This window comes from Mirounga angustirostris, unplaced genomic scaffold, assembly GCF_029215605.1.
Source record: "Mirounga angustirostris isolate CCGP_5_RB_7025 unplaced genomic scaffold, mMirAng1.0.hap1 SCAF_3, whole genome shotgun sequence".
NCBI classification, from domain to species: domain Eukaryota; kingdom Metazoa; phylum Chordata; class Mammalia; order Carnivora; family Phocidae; genus Mirounga; species Mirounga angustirostris.
The window spans coordinates 65,921,049-65,945,124 of record NW_026991711.1 but is presented as its reverse complement, the minus strand read 5'-3'; the positions used below and the strand labels follow the sequence as shown (position 1 = coordinate 65,945,124).

The 24,076-nt window shown below is 36.9% G+C and overlaps 1 protein-coding gene across 9 annotated transcripts in view; it reads left to right on the top strand.

The window, feature by feature from the left end:
- NBEA (neurobeachin) overlaps positions 1-24,076 on the top strand; it is a 680,995-nt gene that overhangs the window by 615,120 nt on the left and 41,799 nt on the right. For all 9 annotated transcript variants that reach the window (XM_064586204.1, XM_054506303.2, XM_064586203.1 and 6 more), the window contains 2 exons: positions 4,416-4,568; positions 22,737-22,904. In XM_064586204.1, coding sequence (XP_064442274.1) covers positions 4,416-4,568; positions 22,737-22,904 — 321 coding nt within the window. The remainder of the gene's footprint in view (positions 1-4,415; positions 4,569-22,736; positions 22,905-24,076) is intronic.

Sequence of the window (24,076 nt, the reverse complement as noted above, 5' to 3'; positions counted from 1 at the left end):
CTAGACTGTGTGATTTTACTCTCTTCCTTCCCCTTCAGAAAAAGAAAAAGAAAAAACAAAAACTTCCCTAGCTCAGGACTTCAAGATTCAAGCTCAGGCTTTAGTCCCATATAGCTCTGGTCTTTTTAAGCTTTTAGGGGCCTTGCAATTAAGCTGAACTTCAGGAATTTCTTTATATTTGCCTCTAGTATGTGTCTATTTGTGACTGTTCTCTCTATTAGAAATCTGAAGGCATTTCTTCAGCCCTTCAAATGTCAGGCCTCTAACAGCTTTTTCCAGCATCTTAGTTAACAGCCTAATTAGTGAGAGCACAGTTTGGTTGACCAGATGGACTGGAGTGGAGAGCACTGCCTTTACTAAGGGATCATCCTGATGGCCCTAGTAATGTTACTTTTCTATATAACTGGCCTTGATTAAAGCCTTCCTGAATGTTCCTGCTGAACTCCTTACTCTTCCTCCTGCCTTTCTAGGTGACCATCAGGCCAGACCTTTCTTAGCCTCCCTTTTCCTCCCTAGTGGCGGCCAGCTTTTAGCCCCTTCTTATGCTAGAGAGTTTAAATTGAAATGAAGTAGGTCTTGTTTCTTCCACTTCTGCAATTTGGGTACAATTTTGTCAGCAACTTTAAAACCAACTCTTTCTGTATTTTAAAGTGAACTCTTTTACACTGTTAAACCTTTTATACCTCAGGATAAGCAAGATAACATTTTTTAAGCTGTGAAAATTGCCCCTCAAAGGGTACAAATTTTATTTTGGGGTTCATCCTTTTTCTTTTATTTAATAAAGTCCTTCATTGGCTCCTTTCCAATCTTGAGGCATTCTTCCAACCATTTGCATATTGCCCCAGAGGATTTCTAGTGATATTAAAATAACTTTACCTAATATCGTCAGTAGCTTAATATTTAATGAGCACCTGCTGCATGCAAAATATAACACCAAGAGATATGAGGGGTTCAACAAAATATAAACCTCACAAAATCAGGCTTGAAAATCTGCTTTTGCCCAAACTGTTATTAATATAAAATCCTAGGGCTTTGTTGCCTTTGTGAATCTAATTTAATGACATTCAGGAAAATAGTATTATAGTGGTAAGTAGGTTAATAATAACCACATAGTTTATGTGACCCTATACCACAGGAGAGAATGGAAAATAATATATCTGGAAAACATTATAAAGCACCAAGACAGGGGAAGATGAATTAAGACTCTTTAGGCTGTTTAAATAAAAAATAAATCTATGTTGCTATATCCTTGTGGCTATGTGTCTCATCTGTCCTCCAGGAAGCTTAGATAGTCTGGTTCTAGAGATGGGACATGAACACAAATAACTGATGAAAGGCAGGGAGGGAAATCCCTGACTTACGTGAGTCTATGACATATAAATCACCCTCCACAAAGAGTGACTGCATGAGCTTATATTCTTTCCCCTCTTTGGCCCATTTAGAATGCTAGTTTTGTGCTGTGTCACATAAAGAATGGGTAATGAGCAAATAGCCATATTCTTTACCTTTCTCTGCATCCTTTATTAATTGTCTGTGCTTTCCCAAACCATGAGAGTAAGATCAAAAGAAAATTACAAGTTTTCTCTTAATGCATTGAAATAATAAGTTAATAATTATTGTCTTGGTCAGCTCAGGCAGCTATATTTTACCATAAATTTAGGGAGCTTATAAACAACAGAAATTTATTTCCCACAGTTGTAGAGGCTGGAGGTCCAAAACTAAGGTGCCCACACGGTCAGGTTCAGTGTCTAGTGAGCGTCTGCTTCCTGGTTCACAGATGGCCATTGTCTTGCTGTATCTCACATGGAGGGAGAAGAAGCGGGCTTCCTCAGGGCTCCTGTAAGGACACTAATTCCATTCATGATGGCTCCACCCTCATGACCTCACCTAATTCTAATTACCTTCCAAAGACCCCACCTCCTAATGCCATCATAGAGGATAGAGTTTCAACATTTGAATTTTAGAGGAACAGAAACGTCAGATCATAACAATTATGCACTTCTGATTGCCTACCAATCAATGAGAATAGCAATGATGCTTCACTTCGACCTTCTAATCAGTGATCACACACCTTTGCCAAATTGCTCCTTCAAAGCAATATAATATACACCACCATGCTTACCCAGCCCAGAAACCAGCTCATTATCGTCACTGCTGATAGAATATTTCGGAAGCAGTCTTTAGCTCCTGCCTTAACCACCAACTAAACTGTATCACGATTTGCAAATAAGGATGTTTGTTTACCTGTTAGTTTTTCTTTCATCCCCTTCTCACTCTTCCCCTTTTACATCCAGGTCACTGAAAATTTACAGGAGTTTATATTAATCTCACCATAATTCTCCTTTCCCATACTGTGTTGTGGCCTCGAAGTCTTGTACATAGTTTGTTGTTAATGAATATCACACAGTGTGAGCCCCCTAATTCCCACTGTTCTTTGCACACCCATCCCCACCTCTGTCACAGTTGCCCTCCCTGCAAAAGTCCCACAGTGTGCCCCCTTACCACAACATGCACTTGCCTTCCCCTCTTTCCCTCCCATTCTCCTTGCTGCTTCTGGTTCTCTTTCTCCCTGCATGCACGTAGATACCCAGTCTCTCCTCTCCAGTCCATCCTTTCTGTTGACACCCAATGTCTTGTTATAAAGCAAATTTGCCCAATAATACAAAATTCAAACAGTTTAGCTTGGCATAAAGCTGCCTTTCTCACCTGGCTCCATCTAACTCTCACCAGCCCACCTCCCCCATCTTGACCTGTATCCCCCAGTATATGCTATACTCCACCCATACTCAGTCCTTACCACTTCCTGATAATACTCCCTAATGGTCCCCCTGCCCCTTCCCCCTGTCTTTATCTTAGGCATAGTTGAATTCAAAATGTCTGGTCTCCAGTGAAGTCTTTCCAGGCTTGCCCTGAGTTCCCTGCCTTCTCCTCTGTTCTCTCTTGCCCTTGGTTTATACTTCTTTCAAGCTATTATTATTGTGTAGTATAACCATCTGTTTATGCATTTACCCCATGGACAAGATTGTAATTTATAATCTGGTTCTATATTCATGAAATAAAACCATGTCTTGTTCATTTTTTTCTTTCTTCATACTTGTCGCAGTGCCCCATACTCAAAGTTTATTATGTTTGATTTTTCTTATGTCACATTTATCATCATCAGAATGGATAATATCAAATTCTCACAGAGCATTCCTAAGATAAACACCCACTCATGCTATCACAGACAAATGTTGGTTTTAGCAGGAAAACCCATAAAGAGAGAGCTTTTGTATATGCTTTTCTTTGAAAGTTAATAATTTGATTTATATGAAGACATCAGTGTTTGGTGGTTTTTGTTTTGTTTTGTTTTTTTAATTTTTCTGTGAATCCCTAGAGAAGACTACAGCAAGAGTTGAATTTCAGGTACTACATTATCAGCGTTGATCATGTTACACAAATAAATGTCCTTATGCCTTTCACAACATAATTTACAGTTAATTTTACCCTTATCTTGATATTTGAAAAGATTGTTGTTCATTTTTTTAATTATTGTATAGATGGTGTACATAAAAACGACCGTGTTTTTTGTTTTCGTTTTCTCCCAGGTGCTTAAAAAAAAAAACAACAAAAAATACTTCTAGGGTCATAAAAGCAGTTTATTTCTATATTAGATTTATTCCAAAGAAGCATAAGCCTCATATTAGATATTGTGCATCAAACACGAGTTTGCCTTGAATCAAGTTGTTTATGCCATCTCTGTATACAAGTAACACAGGTTATCTTTGCATCCAATTTATTAAGAACCATTACCATTCAGATGCCATGTGTTACACATTTAAAACTTACTATCACGTTGCATATCATCTATCTCTTTATTGTGTTTAGGGATAAGTTCAAAAGTAATTAATTTTGCCAAATTATGAAATAAAATGTTTTTGTAAAAATCATGTAGTATAATTGCCATTGTGATCAAAAAGAAAAGTAGGAGATATTACATGATTTTTAAACAATACCGGCAACAACTTTTTTTTTAATTTTGGTTTATTTCCTTAATAATATTCAGAAAAGCTTGATGAATGGCATAGACTTGTAGATACAGCTTTACATATTTGTTTAATAATGATATTGTGAACTACTGTTGATCCTGTAACCCATTTCTCTTAACCAATTCTGGCAAGATAAGATTGAAAGTCTTATAAACATAAATTATCAAATAAAATGTTCAAGAAAAATATTTGTCTTCTCTTTCTTTCTCCTCTCTTCCTTCTCTTCCTGTTATGTAAAGGAAATCAAATGAAGAATAGGATTAGGTAATAAAATATTGAATTTAAATAAAGAAATTGTTTAATTCAGTTCATAGTTAACAAGTTATAATAGTTTTTTTCTGCTCATTTTTAAAGTGGTTTAATACGCCACATTTTTATTCCTGGCAGGAACTAATTCCAGAGTTCTATTACCTACCAGAGATGTTTGTCAACAGTAATGGATACAATCTTGGAGTCAGAGAAGATGAAGTTGTAGTAAATGATGTTGGTCTTCCCCCTTGGGCAAAAAAACCTGAAGACTTTGTACGGATCAACAGGATGGTAAGAGAGATTTTGTTTTTGCTTGAGCAGTCATCAAGAAGTAAAAACATTCTGTTGTTTTCTTTTGTTTCCAACTATTAACAAATTGCCATTTAACATCTATAAATACAAGGTTAAAATTTTAAGAAAAAATAAGGCAAGCATTTTACTCTTGTCTTTTGACATTGTTCTTTATTGTGGAGTGGATTTTCCTTTCATTGAAGACTAATAAAGGAATGGTAATTCAGTTATATTTGCTCCCTTAGGAGAAGACAACCAGATGAACATCTGTTGACTAATATAAGATATTCCAAAATGCTTGAAATAAATGTCCATTTCTTATTTTTGTTTACCAGCTAAATCTGTACTCCTTTTTCACTCATAAAATATTCAAAACAAAATAATTTGTTTAGAACATATTTGCATGCAGGAAATCATAAACCATGAAACATACCTTAAAATAGAATATACTTGTGGGGCGCCTGGGTGGCCCAGTGGGTTAAGGATCTGACTCTTGATTTCTGCTCAGGTCATGAATTTAGGGTCCTGAGATTGAACCCCTTGTGGGGCTCAGTGCTGGGCATGGAGCTTGCTTAAGATACTCTCTCTCCCTCTCCCTCTGCCCCACAACCCCCCACTCACATGCATGTACATGCACACACATGTGTGTGTTCTCTCTCTCTCTCTCAAAAAAAAAAAATATATATATATATAATATTTGTCTTTAAGAGAACACCCATCTAATAAACATTCTTAGATTGAAAAATGTCATTACTTTTTAAATCTGTGTGACATATCTAGCAGATATCTGGGTGTTCAGATAAAAAATGTGTGAATAGAATGTTTGCATGTGGGAATTTTATAGATTTTGATGTATTTTATCCATATTTAAGGAGATTTTAATCTTAGTGTGGTTATGGTATATGGAAATGAACCACTTTGCCAAACAACCTCCCTAGTATACTATTATTCTTAGTAAATTGAGGAATTAAGAAAGTCAAATGACTCAAAATATTTTTTTAACTGTTTCACTCACTCCCAGTTTTTTCCAACTGTCTTATAAATATATTTGATTTTGTTTTGGTACCTAATTTATTTGAATAAGAATCCAAATAAAGTCCACATTTACAATGGAATTCACATATTCCTTAGCCCATTTTTTTGTGAAAATTCACATATGTCGTACAGATATAATTCACATACCATACAGTTCACCCATGTAAAGTAAAAAAAAATGGATTTTAATTTATTCACAGAGTTGTACAATTATGAATATTTTTATCACCCCATAAAGAAACCCAATACCTTCAGTATCTTCCACCATTTTCCCCAGCCAGCCCTAGGCAATTACTAACCTTTGCTGTCGCTATACATTTACTTATTCTGGACATTTCACATAAATATGATCATATAATATGTGATTCCTCCCCCTACACCCTGATTTTGTGTGTGTGTGTGTCTGGTCTCTCTCCTTTTTTCTTTTTTCTTTCTTTTTTTTTTTTTGGACATTACTGTTAGTCTCATGCTCCCCTCAACTTTGGAACTATATTTTCTGTCTCTCAGAAATATTTTACTTTTAATATATTTTATTTTAAAGCTGTTGCTGATGTGGTAGGCCTATGTTTAAAAGTACTGTATATATAATCTGCAATCTGGTCTCCCCCTTTTGAGGGAATATCATGTATTGCGTAACTTGTAGGTATGATTTCTCTCACTTTTCAATCTATAAATTGGTACTTCCAGATATATGGAGTTATATCATACTATCTCTTTGAATAACGTATTTCAATTTATATTTGTAATGTGAGGAATTTGTACTTCAGTAATACATTACGCTTCTAAAATCTGTACTTATTTTTAGAATTAGTCATCCACTTCCATACTACCCTTACATATTTGAGTGCTGGCTATGATATCAGTGTAAGGATACCAAATCTACAAATTTAACCCTACAAACCTGCCACGTTATCAGTATATTTGTACAGCCCAGAACTGTGCCTGACACGAAGTAGTTGGCAGTAAATGTCTGCTGAGTGAATGAATGAATCACCCAGGGGTGATAATCTCAGTGATTTTAATATATTGTCTAGTTATGTCCAAACTAGTTAAACTGACCCTGAAACTAATAAAAAATAAGTAAATAAACTGAATGAATCCTTCACTCAGGCAAACAAAGTAGCCAAAAACTTTTGGACCAGATTTTTCACTTGTTCATGCTATTGTACCCAGCTGATTAAATAGAAGTTTTCATGTGGGTGCTAATAATAAATACTGTACTGGAAAGAGTGTGACTTAGAGTTTGGTAATTTCCTGCTCTTGAACCTGGGCTCTGCCATTTACTAACTTCATTGCCTTGATTAAGTTGTGGAGCATCTCTGGTCCTCACATTTCTCATCTGTAAAATGTGGATAGATACCTTATAAATGTTTTTTTTAAAACCATTATCATACAATTCATTTGTTTTCAGTGTACGATTTAATGATTTTTAGTAAATTTACAGAGTTGTGTGACCATCACCACAATCTAATTTTAGAAAATTTCCATCATCCCAGAAAGATCATATGCCCATTTGCAGTAGCTCCCCGTGCCTACCTGCAGCCCCAGGCAACCACTAATCAACTTTCTATCTCCATAGGTTTGCCTTTTCTGGACATTTTATAGAACTAGAACTGTATGATATGTGTTCTTTTGTGTTTGACTTCTTTCACTTAGCAGTTTTTGAGATTAATCCATGTTGTAGCATATATCCGTACTTTGCTTTTTTTGTAATGGTATTCCATGTACGGATAGGCCATGTTTTGTTGACCCATTCATCAGTTGTTGAACATTTGGGTTTCCACTTTTTGGCTGTTATAAATAATGCTACTATGAACATTCACATACCAGTCTCCATGTGGACATATGTTTTCATTGCTTTGGGGTATATACCTACAGTAGAATCGTTGAGTCATGGTAAATTTACATTTAACTTTCTAAGAAATTACCTATTTTGCAAAGTTATTGTAGCATCTTACATTCCTACTAAGGGTGACTCTTTCAGTTCCTTCTTATCTTCACCAAGACTTGTCATTGCCTGTTTTGTTTTTTTTTATTATTATAACTATTCTAGTGGATATGAAGTAAAATCTCATTATAGTTTAATTTCCATTTTTCTAGTGACTAATGATGTTCTGTGCCTCTTTGTGTGCTTTTTAGATGCTAGAACATTTTTACATATATTTTAATAAAACATTAAGTAGTGATTCATTATAGATACAACCTTTGTGTTCCTCATTAGTGAAAGAAGTTCATATGCCCCCAGAATTAATAATTTTTTTTAAAGATTTTATTTATTTATTTGACAGAGAGAGACACAGAGAGAGAAGGAACACAAGCAGGGCGAGTGGGAGAGGGAGAAGCAGGCTTCCTGACGAGCCGGGAGCCCGATGCGGGGCTCGATCCCAGGATCCTGGGATCATGACCTGAGCTGAAGGCAGACGCTTAACGACTGAGCCACCCAGGCGCCCCCAGAATTAATAATTTTATTAATGATATGCCTACTTGAAAAAGAAAAGGTAGTTGTGTTTCTAAAAGCAAATCCCCAAGGCAGCATCATACACAGAATTTCTTGAATATAGGGAAAGATCATTATTATGGATATGAAACCATCAGGTCATTAGTACTCATATAAACTGAATAAGCAAGACCGTACACACTTGACTAAATTTGCAGAAAAATCACAAAGTTTCATTCATCTAATATGGGCAGTAATATAATCCAACCAAGTAAACATTCCAGATAAAGGAAGTTTCTAGATTTTTATAGCTAAGTGAAAACTTTTTTGGAGGTTTGTTATTTTTCTCAACTTTATCACTACTTGGTTCCCTATCCTTTTATGCAAAAGAGGAAAACTTCTCTTTATTATCATAAGTACCCGTTGTTACTATTCTATGAAGGCTATAATTCTATATCTGTTCTTTTTCTGTTTTCTTCTTGAAATTGTCAGCTATCAGCACACTTCCCTTTATAGCCATTCTGATTAGAATGTGTTGCTTAAAATCTCTTCTAGTTTACAAAACCAGTTAATCAAATGTATCAAAGCCTTATGATAAATACCAGTCAGTCAGGTGCTAATTGGGGCCCTGAAGAAAATGGAAACTTTGTGGCTTTGGTGGAGTGACACGTGCTTCAGGTTTCACTGGTCAGTGTCTGATCACTTCCAGTTTAGGAGTGAAGTTCTGAAACATTGAAACGTGAAGTGACAAATTCTACCTTTAGGAAGTGGAATGTTACTAGAGAGCATACCAAGTTTATACCTCTCCTTAGAGCTATGTAGACTTTCCTAGTACATTCTCCTTACTTCCCTGGGATAGCTGCTCACATTCGTTTTCTCTACTATCCTCATTCCAATACTTAACTGCTCATAACTGCTGCAAATCAGGATGTGTTTACCCTAATCTTAGTCAACTCACCCCACACCCCAGTGATGGTCCTGAATTGACCAAGACACAATAATGGCAGTGATAGTCCATATAAGCTGCAATGTTTTTGAGTGTTTATTCTTTGTCTCAGATACTAGGCTAGAGCTTCAGGCACATTATTTTTAATCCTCAAAAAAGTCTTCTAGGAATTATCCTGAAACCCAGCAAGGTCAATCATCTTGCCAGATATCACCTACTTATCAAAGTGGCAGGGTTCTTACCCACAGTATCCAGGATAAAATGGTGACTTAAGGAGCTGTGGAAAGGGAGAAGGGAAAGGAGAAGGAAGGGAAACATGTCTTTTAACAAGAAGCCAGTACCTTGGGGTCAGTAGAAAAAAAGAAAGAAACAAGTGGGAATTGCCCCCAAACCAGCAGAATATTCCAGCCCCAATGGCCATGCAGACCTGACTTTCTGGGATCCCATTTCTACCTCTTTCTCTCTCAGCCTTGCCCTGTAAGCCTCCCTCCCCAGCTGGTAAGACCTCTGCTTAGAGCTAAGGAGGTCCTAGGTCCCACTGCCCAGCAGTTGTGAGAGGAAAGCTATCCTTTAACTCTGCAGATGGCGGAAAGGCAAACTTAGAGGCACCCACAGGATTTTACAGCTTGCACAGGCCTTTATTGGAGAAAGGAGACTGAGACCCAAAAAGGCCAAATGGCTCACCCAGAGTCTTAACCCAAGTGTGTTTTCTAACTTACCATGCCTGGCATTGCAAATTGGAACTCTGAACGTAATATCCCCTAGAACCACTGAAAGTCTCTAAAACTTTACCTGTATTTTGAATTAAATGTGGCTTTATAGATCGACTTGAGAACCAAAGCAGATTAGACTAATGCTGTTTCCATTGCAATATCTGCTCCAAAATACCACGAGGCACTTTGGAATATAACCTAGTTGTTACCTGTAAACTATTTATATCTATGCATGGATGACCCCCATATACCTAATTTTGGCTGAGACTTACAATTGAGTTTTAAGTTATTTAACTGTATTGTTCATATGATCACCACATAAGATTTTTTTTTTTAAATCTCTTTTCCTTAGAAATACCTGATTCTCACCAAATGGTTTCATATCATTTGGGTCTTAAGAGAATTTAGTAGATTATTCATTGAAAGATACAACCTGAGAAATGATTGTGACGCTGTAAAGACAAGTTAAACTCTAAAATAGATATTCCCTCTTACTTCAAGAAAGAACAAAATTCATGAATACTTTTCAATAATAAATTATTTTATATTTATAATTGCTCAGAGTACTTCTATTGCATCTAAATAAAATACAAGAGATAATTTACTCCTGATACTAACCTTACCAGTTACTATCAGGTGACTGATAATTAATTACCTGACTTCTGTTTATATACCTCCTATATTTTGTCCTTCTATCAGCTTAAGTGCTGCTGAGCAAACTTTAAGACAAAATGCAGTGCTTCTTTAAAATTAATCTCACTATTTTCCATCACTGTAAATACATATTTATCAAGTGTGTCATCAAGCCAAGTACATATAGTATACTAGGAATTGTAAAGATTGCACGTAATATGGTGAATTAACTGTCCCGCAAAGATTTGCTCTCACATATTCAAAAGAATGAAGGTTTATAACTGACTGAAGTATGAGGGATAAAAACTTGTGCATTTCTGAAACTATCATAAAACATTTTCAGAAATGCATCGTACTTATTTGTAGTTCTTTTTTTTAATTGAGGTATAATCGACATATAACATTCTTATTTATATATTACATATTCATATGTTACATATTTATATATCACATGTTATATATTACATTTTTATTATAATAACAAGTTCCAGCTTGTTTTTGTGAAGAAATGAAGGAAGCAAGGCATGAGGGGTTTTCTCTATTCTAAACCAAATTCCTGTTATAGGCATTAATGAGTCAGTTAAGACTTCAACTAAATCTTTACTCCATGGGGTGAAAGACTTTACACAAAATTCTGCCTACTTGGGACAAATCAAAGTGCCGCGGGTCTTGGTTCTCTGCAGCACCAGGATGCAGTGCCAGGTTAAATCGACCACAGGTAGGCAGTGCCTGCTAGCATGGACTGGGTGGCTTGCAAAGTGTTTATTCTTCCTGTCTTCTTTGCCTGGGTTTTCCTTGAAGGGACCCTGCAGGATGGGAAGGGAAGGCTGCCATGGCATCAACAAGGTTCTTCATCTGTAGCCACCATTCTCGGTCGCGTCAGAATTAGGACCAAGGGGCAGTGGGAGGTGCCGCCCCTGAGAACAGCGCTAGGCTGCAGAGCACTCAAAGGACATCTTATGAAGAGTAGCTGTGTGTCTCCACAGTTGCTCTCCTCCCTCAGTGTCCCCTGCGCTGCTTTCCTCAGCTCACAGTTGTCCTTCACAGAACCCTTTGCTCCAACTCTGGTCAGTTTTCCCATCACACTCATGGGAAATGATCATACTGATGTCATGCAGAAATCATGTCAGACATCTGTGTTATCACTAGGAAACTTAATCAATCGTGTGCCTCTCTCTCTTTTTTTTCCTACTGAAGGAATTGGTATTTGATGACTATTTCTCTAATATACAAAGCCTGAGTGGTAACAGAAAATACAGAGGGTTTAAATTTTCCACAAATTCCATGAATACAGACTTCATTCTTTCATATTGTTTTGTAAGTTTCTAACTTTGTACCAGCTGGGTAGCTCATACAGGATTTAGTTCTTAGGAAAGAGATTTAGAGAAAATGTGCTCTAGTATATGTATAATTTGGGCTGGGATTATCTTCAGTTATTTGAAGGGGTTCTTTGTAATGAGCCTAAAGTATAAAATGAAAATGTCTTATATCCCAAAGAAATGACATTCACAGTGGTAAAAAAAAAAATTCATCTCTTTGTATGGATTAGTATTCTATATCCGTGAGCATTCCCTCCTTCTTCTTTCAAGCTGTCATTAAGAAATTCAAGCCAAAGAAGACAAAAGTAATATTATAAAAAGGGATGATATCATTGATGAGAAATCAGTTTTATTATCTCATGGCAACAACTGAAAAGGTATTTGATACATTTTGTAGAAACTTTTGTATGTCTACAACCTAATTTCCTTCTCATTTTTAAAAATGAGACAATACTTTGATTTTTAAGAATGTACTTTTTTTGGTTAATTGGTTTTCTAGTTATGGGAAATAATATGTATAATTAATTACAGTTGTTTATACTTTTGTAAATACAGGGACAAGGATTGTGTTTCACTGAGGAACTGTGAAATCCAAAATTTGGTCTCATTAGAAAAACTGGAAAAGTGATATGAACACTTTGGGTAGACATTTCAATAAATTCTAAGTGCCTTGAGTTCATACATCAAGAATTGGTTTAATTTAGCCACACCCAGCTAGGCTGATTACAACCGACTCACTCATGAAACATTAATAAAGCACTGTGTTCAGTTCTAACATGATTATAATCTGACCTCTCCACAAAGGACAGAAATAGAAAGTATCTCTGATAACATTACCCTAATGCTGGGTTCATCAATCATAATCTGCCCTTTTTTAAAATTTGTTTTAGAAAAAGGCCTTTCACGGATGTGCACTGATAATCTCATCCGGCCCTCAGCCCAGCAGATCCCTGGTGCTCCTGGACCAAATGTAGAACATTTTCCGTCTGCAGAGCAGAGTAGGGTGCACTGAGGCAGAGAAAGCAGAACCAAATGTGGTTTTGCTTTTCCTGTATTACATCCTTTATACGATTTTCATATTTTAAAGAAAAGTCTCTTTTTGATGGGTAACAGTTTGCATTTGGGGTATATTTTTATACTAAAAAGCACACCCTGCTCTGAAAAGAATTTTCAGGAAATGAGAACTTGCAGAAGTGTTCTGCGGCAAATTCAAAATACTGAGACAGAGATCTTGTCTTTAAGTGCCTGCTCCGCCCGTGTCACCTGTGATCCCCTGACAAATAAGGCACACTTAATCTCATGGACCTTCAGGATCCTCCTTCTCTCTGAAACTGGGGATTTGTTTATTCCACAAATCTTTGAGCCAGCTCTGAGGAAAGCATTATGGAAAAAACACGAAGAAGACTTGAACACAGATCCCACTCAAAAGAAAGCTAAAGTAGAGAAATTCCTTCTTTTATCCCAGTCACAAAGGGCCTGTTACACAGTTCACACTGCTCTGGACTCTGGAAACACAAGCATGAGCACCGCAGTGAGTGGCCCTCAGGAGCTTGCACTCTAGTAGGAACATTGACAAGTACACATCAGTCCCAGCAAACGCTGATAGTTGCTGTAATCCATTCATTCAACAGATAATTATTAAGTGTTCCAGGTGCTATTTCATGTGTTTGGATATACCAGTGAAACAGACAAAGATCCCTGCCCTCGTAGAGCTGACTTTTGATCAAAGGGAGACAGACAACAAAATAGTAAATAATAGAAAGTAATCAATACTATGGAAAAAAGAAGTAGTGGAAGGTAAGGGGATCGGGAATACAGGGGTGGGTGGTCAGGATCCCCCCACTGTGAAAGTGAGATTTGCATTAAGACTGGAAGAAGGTGAGAGAGTGGACCAAGTGACTGTCTTGGGGAAAGACCTTTGGAGGCGGAAGGACCGTCTGGAGCAAAGGCCCTGTGGCAGGGATGTGCTTCCCAAGGAAGCCAAGGAGCTGGGGTGGAGTGAGCAGTGGGCACCTAGTAGAAGACTGAGCAGCAGTGAGGCCAGATCACATAAGGCCTTGAAGGCCATCATAAGCACTTTGCATTTTTTACTCTGAGTGACATGGAGAGTCATTGTAGTGTTGGAGCAGAAGCATGCCATGATCTTACTTACATTTTGAAAGGATCATTCTGGCTGCAGTCTTAGTTATGAACTGTTGAGGCACAGGGTAGAATATCTGTTAGCAGGCTTTATAAGAGGTGATGGTGGCTTGGACCAGGGTGGTAGCAGTGAAGGTAGTAAGAAGTTAATCAATGAATATTACTTAGCCATCAAAAGAGAATGAAATCGGGGCGCCTGGGTGGCTCAGTCGGTTGAGCGACTGCCTTCGGCTCAGGTCATGACCCTGGAGTCCCGGGATCGAGTCCCGCATCGGGCTCCCTGCTCGGCAGGGAGTCTGCTTCTCCCTCTGACCCTCCTCCCTCTCATGCTCTCTGTCTCTCATTCTCTCTCTCGCAAATAAATAAATAAAATCTTTAAAAAAAAAGAGAGAGAGAGAATGAAATCTTGCCATTTGCAACAACATGGATGGAACTAGAGGGTATTATGCTAAGCAAAATAAGTCAGTCAGAGAAAGACAAATACTGTAGGATTTCACTCATACGTGGAATTAAAGAAACAAAACAGATGAACATAGGGGAAGGGAAGAAAAATAAAATAAGATGAAAACAGCGCGGGAGACAAACCATAAGAGACTCTTAAATCTAGGGAAGAAACTGAGGGTTGCTGGAGGGGACTGGGTGGGGGGATGGGGTAACTGAATGATGGGCATTAAGGAGGACACTTGATGTGATGAGTGCTGGGTCTTATATGCAACTGATGAATCATTAAATTCTACCCCTGAAACTAATAATACAGTATATGTTAACTAAATTGAATTTAAATAAAATTTTTTAAAAAATGATTTAAAAAATAATAAAGTTCAAGCCAACAGCCTCTCTCTTTAGCTTCCTAGCTGTGACCATTTTCCCTCAGATTTCTCTGGTTTTATAGAGCAAGTAAATGGTAGGGGACAGGTGTGTAGAGTGGTGATGGATAGAGCAGCAGAGATGCATCATTATATTTAGTAGTTTCTGCTAGAAATGGGATGGGATGGGATGGGATGTTTAGTGCCTATTGTAAGCTTAAAGTCTGAGAAGCAGGAAAAGCCCAAGATGCCATGTTTATCCCCCACTAGATTTGTGATATTTTTGAGGACATGGAATCCTTATTCATCTGTATATTCTCCAAGGCTAGTTTCTAGCACAGGGTAGATAGTCAGTAATTTGGGGCTGGAAAGAGATTAGAGTATTTTCACCTTGTTTATTTGCATTTCAGTGGGCATGCTCCTAGAGATCAGAGCTTTTGTCTTGTTTATCATAGTATCTCTGGGGCCTAAAATAACTGTCTGGCGCAGAAAAGATGCTACATATTGAATGGATGAGGGATGAATGAATGAATGAATGAATGGCTATTGCCTCTGTTTGAAATCCTCTTCCCCCAGATATCTTTATAGTTCACTTCCTCATTGTGGTCCTTAATTGTCACAAACTCAAAGAAGCCTTCTCTGACCACCTCCTCCAAATTAACAATCCCCTCCCCATCCATACATACTCCTTAACTTTCTTTCATACCTTTCTCTTTTCTTTAGCACTTAACCACCTTCTGACATACTCTGTAGCTTACTAATTATCTGGTGTTGTGTCGATCTCCCCCCACTACAATGTAAACACTGCAGAGCAGGGATTTTGGTTTCTTGTATTTACTGTCATAACCCTAAAATCTAGAACAGTGTCAGCGCATAGCAGATGCTCAGTCAATATTCACTGAATGAATGAATGAGCTTCTTTCCCATTCCTGACATTTCTTCCTTCTTGTTACCAGCACATCTTTCCCATTGCTTAATTAATTAACCAATAATATTTATTAAATATTTATTATTTAGTACTAGGTTAGGAGCTATGACAAATGGAAAAGAAGCATTAGATACGATCCGTATCTTCAAAACGCTTATATTCTAATTGAGGATACAGTATTGCAAGTTTGAAACAAGTGCTAATTGGTAATAACCCCATTTGTTTGTATAGCACTTTCCAATTTATATGCAAATTCATTTTCACAAGTAAATGTGTATACATTATCTTACTCCATTAAACAGGAGGGTACGGATTTCAAGTGTCATAGAAATTCGTAGAAGAATTCATAGCGTGTGAGCTGGAGAACCCAGGAAACAAACCTTGCAGTTGAGTAAGAAGAATGGCTAAGACCTGAAAAAGAGGCAGGAGGGTGAAATGCTTTCAAAAGGGATAAAGGAGCAACAGAGGCTCAAAGGTTGTATGAGCTGCTCTGTGTTGGGGGCTGTGAATTGTCTGTGCTCCTTGGAACCAAGGATGTATATCCGGAAGTCCTAAGAATTAGTGGGGAAGGGCGCCTGGGTGGCTCAGATGGTTAAGCGTCTGCCTTCGGCTCAGGTCATGATCCCAGCGTTCTGGGATCGAGTCCCGCATCGGGCTCCCTGCTCCTTGGGAGCCTGCTTCTCCCTCTGCCTCTCTCTCTCTCTCTCTCATGAATAAATAAATAAAATCTTTAAAAGAAAAAAAAAAAAGAATTAGTGGGGAAGCGTGGGATCAAGGTATGAAAAGACCTTAGGGGTTAGGTAAAGTTTACCCTAATGTGTCTTGCTGGGAAGAACCTTCGAAGATTTGAAATAGAGGAGGACAATGTGAGCGTGATGGTTTCAGAAGTCTGTTCCCCCAGCAGGGTGCAAGACTGGTTGGATTAGTCGGATTAGAGAAAGAGGTTGAGATGTATTGCTGTTGCCCTCGTGGAGAGCAATGAGAGCTAAAACCAGGGTGGGGCTAGTGGGACTGGAAAAGAATCCTCTGGATTATACCTCCAGTAAGCAATCAAGTCCTAGAATAAGTTAAGCCCCCTACAGAAGAAGTCGTGCTATGATTTCTGATTGTCCACTTGACTACATGCAACTCTCCTCAGAGAATTTTTTCAATATCAGAAGCAGATTTTTGAGGCAATAAGAGAAAAGTCTTGGAAATACTCTAGTCTAGAAGAGGATGTGGAAATTCAGCATTCTTAAATAAAAAGAATTCGGGAGAAATAAATATTCTTTCCTCAGAGTTAATTCCACTAGCCCTAGTTTCCTTTTTTTTTAAGTTTAGAGATGCTTTATCCTAAACCTGCTAGAGAAAGAATTCTCTAGCATCTAATACTCATGGGACAATATGGAAATTAGAATTAGGTAACTATTATCCATCTAAGAGATACCCTCTCTGGTTTAAATCTCGCTCTTTATTTCCTTCCTCCCAGATCCCCAGGGTAGAATTATGGATTGGGAATTGGTTTATCTAGGCTTAAAGCAATTGCTTCTGCTTTTAGATATGCAAGTAAAGGGTAAAGAAAGCTATTAAGACCATTATAACCCTAATAGCTTAGTAATCAAGTATTTCTTTATATTTTTCCATTGTAAGTATTTGCAATAAAATCTTGTTTCAGAGTCCAAAATGGGTTTGTACAAGAAAACATAGTTCTGTAGAGAACAAATAAGCAGACAGCATGTATTTAGTAACAGATTGATACTATTTAGAGTACAGTTAAGTCTCAGTGTCAGGCTTTAGCTTGAGATAGGTCTTTATGCTTTCATTATGGGGTACCTAAAATTCGATTCTCAGGTGTGCAATTTGATTTAAAACCGGGTTGGCTTTTAGATGTTCTAACTGGATTTTCTTTTCTCTCCGCACAGTGACTAGCAAGACAGACAATCTATAAGACATTATCTGTTGAATCTGCTACCTTATTGTTTCTTTGTCATTTAATTTTATAATCCCCCCCAAAAAACCTGGGGCAAAATTATTTAAACAATTAATTTTTCAGTGATTCACTCTGCTGCCTCTCTAACATATAGAATAGGATAGGATAAATAACTATAGACTTAGAGATTTTTTAAAATTGAATTAAAGATTGTTGTAAACAAATATGAACTAATAATTTTTTAAAATGAGATGAAATAAATACTGAGAAAAAATATATAAAATGTTGAAATTGGCACCAAAAGAAATACTTAAAAGCCTGAAAGAAATTTAAATGGTAAAATTTTCCCACCTCCAAATTATCCAAGGCCATATTATTTTACAGGTAAATTCTATCAAATTTTCAAGAGATAATAAAATAATTTCTTAGAAAGTAGTTGCAGAAAACATGGCAAGCCACCCGTGAGGCTAGTGTGATCTTGATTCGAAAGTAGTTAAAGGGAGAAAAAAAGAATAAAGAAATAGGGCCATTTCATGTATAGATATAAATACAAAAATTCTAAGCAAAATATTATCTAACAACCCCCCAAAAATATATATATATATAATATCTGTTAGTGTGTATATATATAATGTAATGTGTGTGTATTTATATATGTAATATATATATACATATATAAAATTTGTGAATGTATGTATGTGTGTTACAAAAAGACTAAATTGTTCAAGATTAGGAAAAAGATAAAGATGCTTCATATCACCACTATTGTTTAACGTAGTCCTCAAAGTTAAGAACAATTCTGTAAGAAAAAAAAAAAGACATTATAGTTATAACTAATAAGACTCGCCAGAAACAAAATCAACTTAAAGAAATCAGTGTCATTTTTTTAAATCATCAGTAACCAAATATGAAATGTAATTTTAGAATGTTGTAATTGCATCAAAACTTGTGGACTCTCTCTGGAAATTAACCAAGAATTCCCACATCCTTTATGGAGAAAATATTAATTTTTAACTCTAATAAAATACATAGAAAATAACCCATGTAAGTAAAGAGACATTCTAGGACCTTGGATGGGAGCCGAATATCAGCTTTCCCAAATTAACCCATAAATTTATTGGACTCCCAATCATAATTATTTTGATGTATCTATGTGCACTTATTGTAAAAGTTATAGGGAAGAATAAAGGTCCAAGAATAGTTGCATTGACTGAAAAAGAATAAACCCACCAAATAGAAAGATATATGAGAAATAAAGATAATTAAGATAAATTAGGGTAACAATAGAAATAAAAAGAGTGGGAAGAGCTGGAGACTCACATATATCCAGATGGATGGAGGGATGGATGGATGGATAGATAGATGGATAGGGAAAAGAGAAGGGAAGGGAGGGAAGAAAGGAGAGAAAGAAAAAGTTACCTTGCATCCCTTTCATTAGTTCTAATAAGTTGGCTGCTGATTGTATTGCTTTTTCTAGGTAGATTATCCTATTTGTAAACACTAGCAGTTTTATATCTTTGTCTCAAATATACACACACCAAAGATGGCATCATATACCACTGAGGAAAAGTGTGTTTGTTTAATAGAGGTATTGGAAAAACTGACTTATTATATAAACAAAAATAATACTGGATCCCTATTTAATACCACATACGAGTGAAAGTAGACTGTAGGTGAATTAAAACCATAAACATAAAGCTAATACATTAGGGGCACCTAGGTGGCTCATTCGGTTAAGCGGCTGCCTTCGGCTCAGGTCATAATCCCAGGGCCCTGGGATTGAGCCCCGCATCAGGCCCCTGCTCAGCAGAGAGCCTGCTTCTCCCTCTCCCTGCCTCTCTGCCTACTTGTGCTCTCTCTCTCTCTGTCAAATAAACAAATAAAATCTTTAAAAAAAAAAAAGCTAATACATTAAAATTATAAAAAGTTATCTTTGTAATTTCAGAACAAAATCCCAAGAGCATAAAAATAAAGAGAAAAAATAATTGATGAGCTCAAAATTAAGAATTTCTATTCAACAAAGAACTACAGGGATAAAGTTCATAGACATGTAACATTTGGGAGCATGCGTTTACAATGTTTAAAACCAACAAGGAACTATTACCTAAAATACATAAAGAACTTTTGCAAAATAACAACACAAAGACAGGAACCTCCATAAAAAGATGAGCAAAGGACGTGAACAAGAAGTTTACAGAAGAGGAAACCCAAAAGGCTCTATTAAAAAGATGTCAAATTCCTTATTAATCAGAGAATACAAATTAAAACAATGAGATACTGTTTTATATCTGTTACACTGGCTAAATTAGAAACACGGACAATCCTAAGAGTGGATGGGCTTGTGGACATATAGAGCCTTCTCTGCACTGTGGGAGGGAGTGGAGATGAGGGCAGCCATCCTGAAGTGCAGCTGGACACTAATGGGCACATCCGCGCGGCAGGGACACAGAAGTCCCACTCCAGATTATGAGTCCCAGAGAAGTTCTCACAAAGATCCAAAAAGAGGTGCAAGAGAGGACATTCATCCCAACATTGTGTCGCAGGGGGCTAGAGGCAGTCTAGCGCTCGTTGCTGGGGCAGCTCTGTGCAGCCACTAGAAACACCGGACTTCCTATGCACACAGCGACATAGGCTGATCTTCAAAAGCAATGCTATGTGGAAAAAGTAAGAAACTAAGTGAAATCTATAACCTTGTACCATTTGAAAGACATGTATCATATGATTTCACTGATATGAGGAATTCTTAATTGCAGGAATCAAACTGAGGGTTGTTGGAGTGGGGGGTGGGGTGGGAGGGATGGGGTGACTGGGTGATAGACACTGGGGAGGGTATGTGCTCTGGTAAGCGCTGTGAATTGTGCAAGACTGTTGAATCTCAGATCTGTACCTCTGAAATAAATAATGCAATATATGTTAAGAAAAAAAAAAGAAGAAGAAGAAGAAGGTAGCGGGAGGGGAAGAATGAAGCGGGGGAAATCGGAGGGGTAGACGAACCATGAGAGACGATGGACTCTGAAAAACAAACAGGGTTCTAGAGGGGAGGGGGGTGGGAGGATGGGTTAGCCTGGTGGTGGGTATTGAGGAGGGCACATTCTGCATGGAGCACTGGGTGTTGTGCACAAACAATGAATCATGGAACACTACATCTAAAACTAATGATGTAATGTATGGGGATTAACATAAGAATAAAAAATTAAAAAAAAAATACATACACAAATACTGAGTAATGTTTTATAAAAACACATGCAAACGAAAGGAGAAACATCAAACACACTACAGATGTTGTCTCTGGTGGAGGAGGGAAGTGAAAGTAGTGGATGGAGATAAAAGAGAACAGATCTATTTTTAAAATTCAAATTAGTGAAAAATCATCATTCCCTCCACCTCTCACAACTACATTAGGCATTTTATTCAATAATTATTTTACTCTAACAGAATAATATTAAATTTCATCAATACTTTCCAAATATGTCTAGTGGTATCAATAAAATTTATTTGAAATGGTTGCTGCTTAACTGATTATGTGATGGTGTTGGTACAATCTTCCTTTATTTATTCTTTTAAAGATTTATTTATGTATTCGAGAGAGAGAGCATGCGCGCCAGTTGGGGGAGGGGGGGAGGGAGAGAATCTTCAAGCCGACTCCCCACTGAGCATGTAGCCCTTGACAGGGCTAGATCTCAGAACCCATGACCTGAGCCGAGATCATGACCTGAGCCGAAACCAAGAGTCGGTTGCCCAACTGACTGAGCCACCGGGCGCCCCTAAAATCTTCTTTGAAGTAACATATCTGACTTTACTACTATTTTGAATTCCCATGAATACATTTGGACAATAGCCACTCCATAATTTTTTGGTTTTCATTCTTTCATTTATCGCACCAAGCACTGAAAACATTACTAAATAGACTTTTTTCTTTATTAACTAGTTACACTGCACTTACAGAATCATTTATACATACCGACCAAACCAACAGTATTGACATAACCAGTACAGAATTTTAACCAACCTAGCTCTTATATTTTAGTCTTCTTCCCTATATTCTAGTCTGAACTGTTATGTCAATACCACTAATATAGAATATATAGAATATAGAATTCTGTTTAGTTTTAGTACAGAAACTACCCTTTAATAAAGTCTGTTTATATTTCTGAATGAGAAACATCCACAATAATGGGTGTAAGTAAAATACCAAAACTTTTGAAAGAAATAAATCAAGAGGTTGAGGGAAATAAACTTGCTGGTAAAATGTGATCACAGGAAAAGTTGCAAAGTATCATTCAGATATTTTATAGATTAAAAAAAATTCAATGTAATTATCAGAGGGCTGATTTAAGAAATCATTTATTAATTAAGTGAATTCCAAATTGGTGTCAACGCCTTAGAAATCAGGGTCATGAAGCCAGAGAATGACTTCATTCACATATTTGGTTACAGCTGTAATTTAGAAAATTGTTTAATATGGCTACACTTAGTTGAAATTTAAGAAGCTAGCTCTACAGCTTTTGTTCATGTTGCTGAAATCAATGTGCTCTTAAAACCAGTAAGAAATTGATGACAAGTGGGTGCAGTAAGTGAGAGGCATAGAGAGCCACACAGCAGTGGACACTGTTCATGTCACAGGTGTGAACAGAACTCCGTGCCCACGTGTCAGGATGCCTCCCGGAAGCTTATGATGGCTTCTTAGGAAATGAAAAGGCCTTCTCTTTTTTCTGACTCTTTATGGAAGCTCAGTATGGTCCTTGACTGTCAGTAATTTGCATTCATTTCCTACTAGTTAGCCAACGTGTAAAATTGCCCAGTAATTCCTAGACTGTGTAAAAGCAAGAGTTCATTTGTAGCCAAAGGAAGGCATCCCCTTTTAGTAGTGTTAGTGGTAAATTTGAAGACTTTAGGCAGGAAAATAAATGTATATCAAAGTTTCTAATGAAATTGCTTAGTTTTAAATTAATGTTTAAAAATGAGAAATGAAATTATTGTAAAATTAAAATAGGTACTTCAGATCATTTTTGTTTTGAACATGAATGCATCTTTTTAAGAAATCTATTTAATATAAAAATCGTATTCTATACATAATGGAGCCACAAAAAAGTTAAGCATTTTAGAAAGAGAAAATTTTCATTCAGGTCTATGTTTTATTATTTTGCTATTTCTAGGAACAGGACATCTAATACATATAGATAAAATACAGTAATGCAAAGAGCATATGGTACTTCTTTACGTAGAATATTTCAAAGTAAGAAAAAGGGAGATTTGCTAAGTTTGTACAGTCTCTTATTTCTTTCTTGATTCATTCATTGCAGGCCCTGGAAAGTGAATTTGTTTCTTGCCAACTCCATCAGTGGATTGACCTTATATTTGGCTACAAACAGCGAGGACCAGAAGCAGTCCGTGCTCTGAATGTTTTTCACTACTTAACCTATGAAGGCTCTGTGAACCTGGATAGTATCACTGACCCTGTGCTCAGGGAGGTAGGTGTTAAGTCCCATATTATTCCAAAACTTTCTTTCATCTCTCAGACACAAATTTGGCTTTCCATCTCTTTCTGTATAAATTTCCTTTCAACATAAATTTTTACGAAACATAAATTTCGGGGTTTTGACAATGTAGGAAAATGAGTATTATATGTTAAAACCAAGTAATGAGACCATTGTGTTCTTCTCTTTTGAATTGTAGACACATATAATGCACTTCAGTATCCCTATTTTACTTGTTTTATTTCAGCATCTTCATTAAAATGCTTAATGCTCTGTGCATGTTATTAATGAAACCTAGCTGAATATTTGAATAAGAATCGTTCACATTAAAATGAGTTGCCAGTATATATTTTCTTAATAAAAGCAAAATTACAGACTTCCAGACAGAATGCTCAAAAAAATGCATTGATAAAATAGATGAGGGTAGAGTATTTTATTCCAGAATGTTCTCCAAAATGCATCAATAAAATAGATGAGAGTAGAGTATTTTATTCCAGAATGTTCTCCAAAATGCATCAATAAAATAGATGAGGGTAGAGTATTTTATTCCAGAATGTTCTCCAAACTGCATCAATAAAATAGATGAGGGTAGAATATTTTTATTCCTGTATGTTCTTACCCTGAAAGTTTATAGCTCACAGTTGGGAATTATGTGCTCTACTATGTGCACACGTATTTTTAGTGAAAATATTCACATAAAATATTATTTAAATCACTTCCACACTGCACCCAATGACTTCAGATAGGTGAAAGAGTAAAGGAGCAACAGCTGCTAGGTAAGTTACTGTCACTGCCAGGAAGCCACGGCCCAGCCTCCATGCCGCCCGACCGCGGCCATCTGCTGTGTGCAAAACAAGCAATCATGGCTACATTTCCCATCAGGGGAATGCTGGTTTTATTTTTTCACTTTTAAATGTAGAGGTGGAAAACTTGCAGATTAGGGAAATAAAGCTCTACAGGAAAAATTTGCATCCATAAACTTATTTCTTACATTACCTCTACAAAAACAAAACGGCTCCATTTGCATGACTTCAAGCAGAGAAGAGGAGAAGGGAGAGGCTCGAGATCGGGGCTCATTGGACCCTTAGGGCTAAATATTCAGAGAACACGTCATAAGCACGTTATTAGGCACAGTGTCATATCATGTTGTACGCGGGAGGAAATGG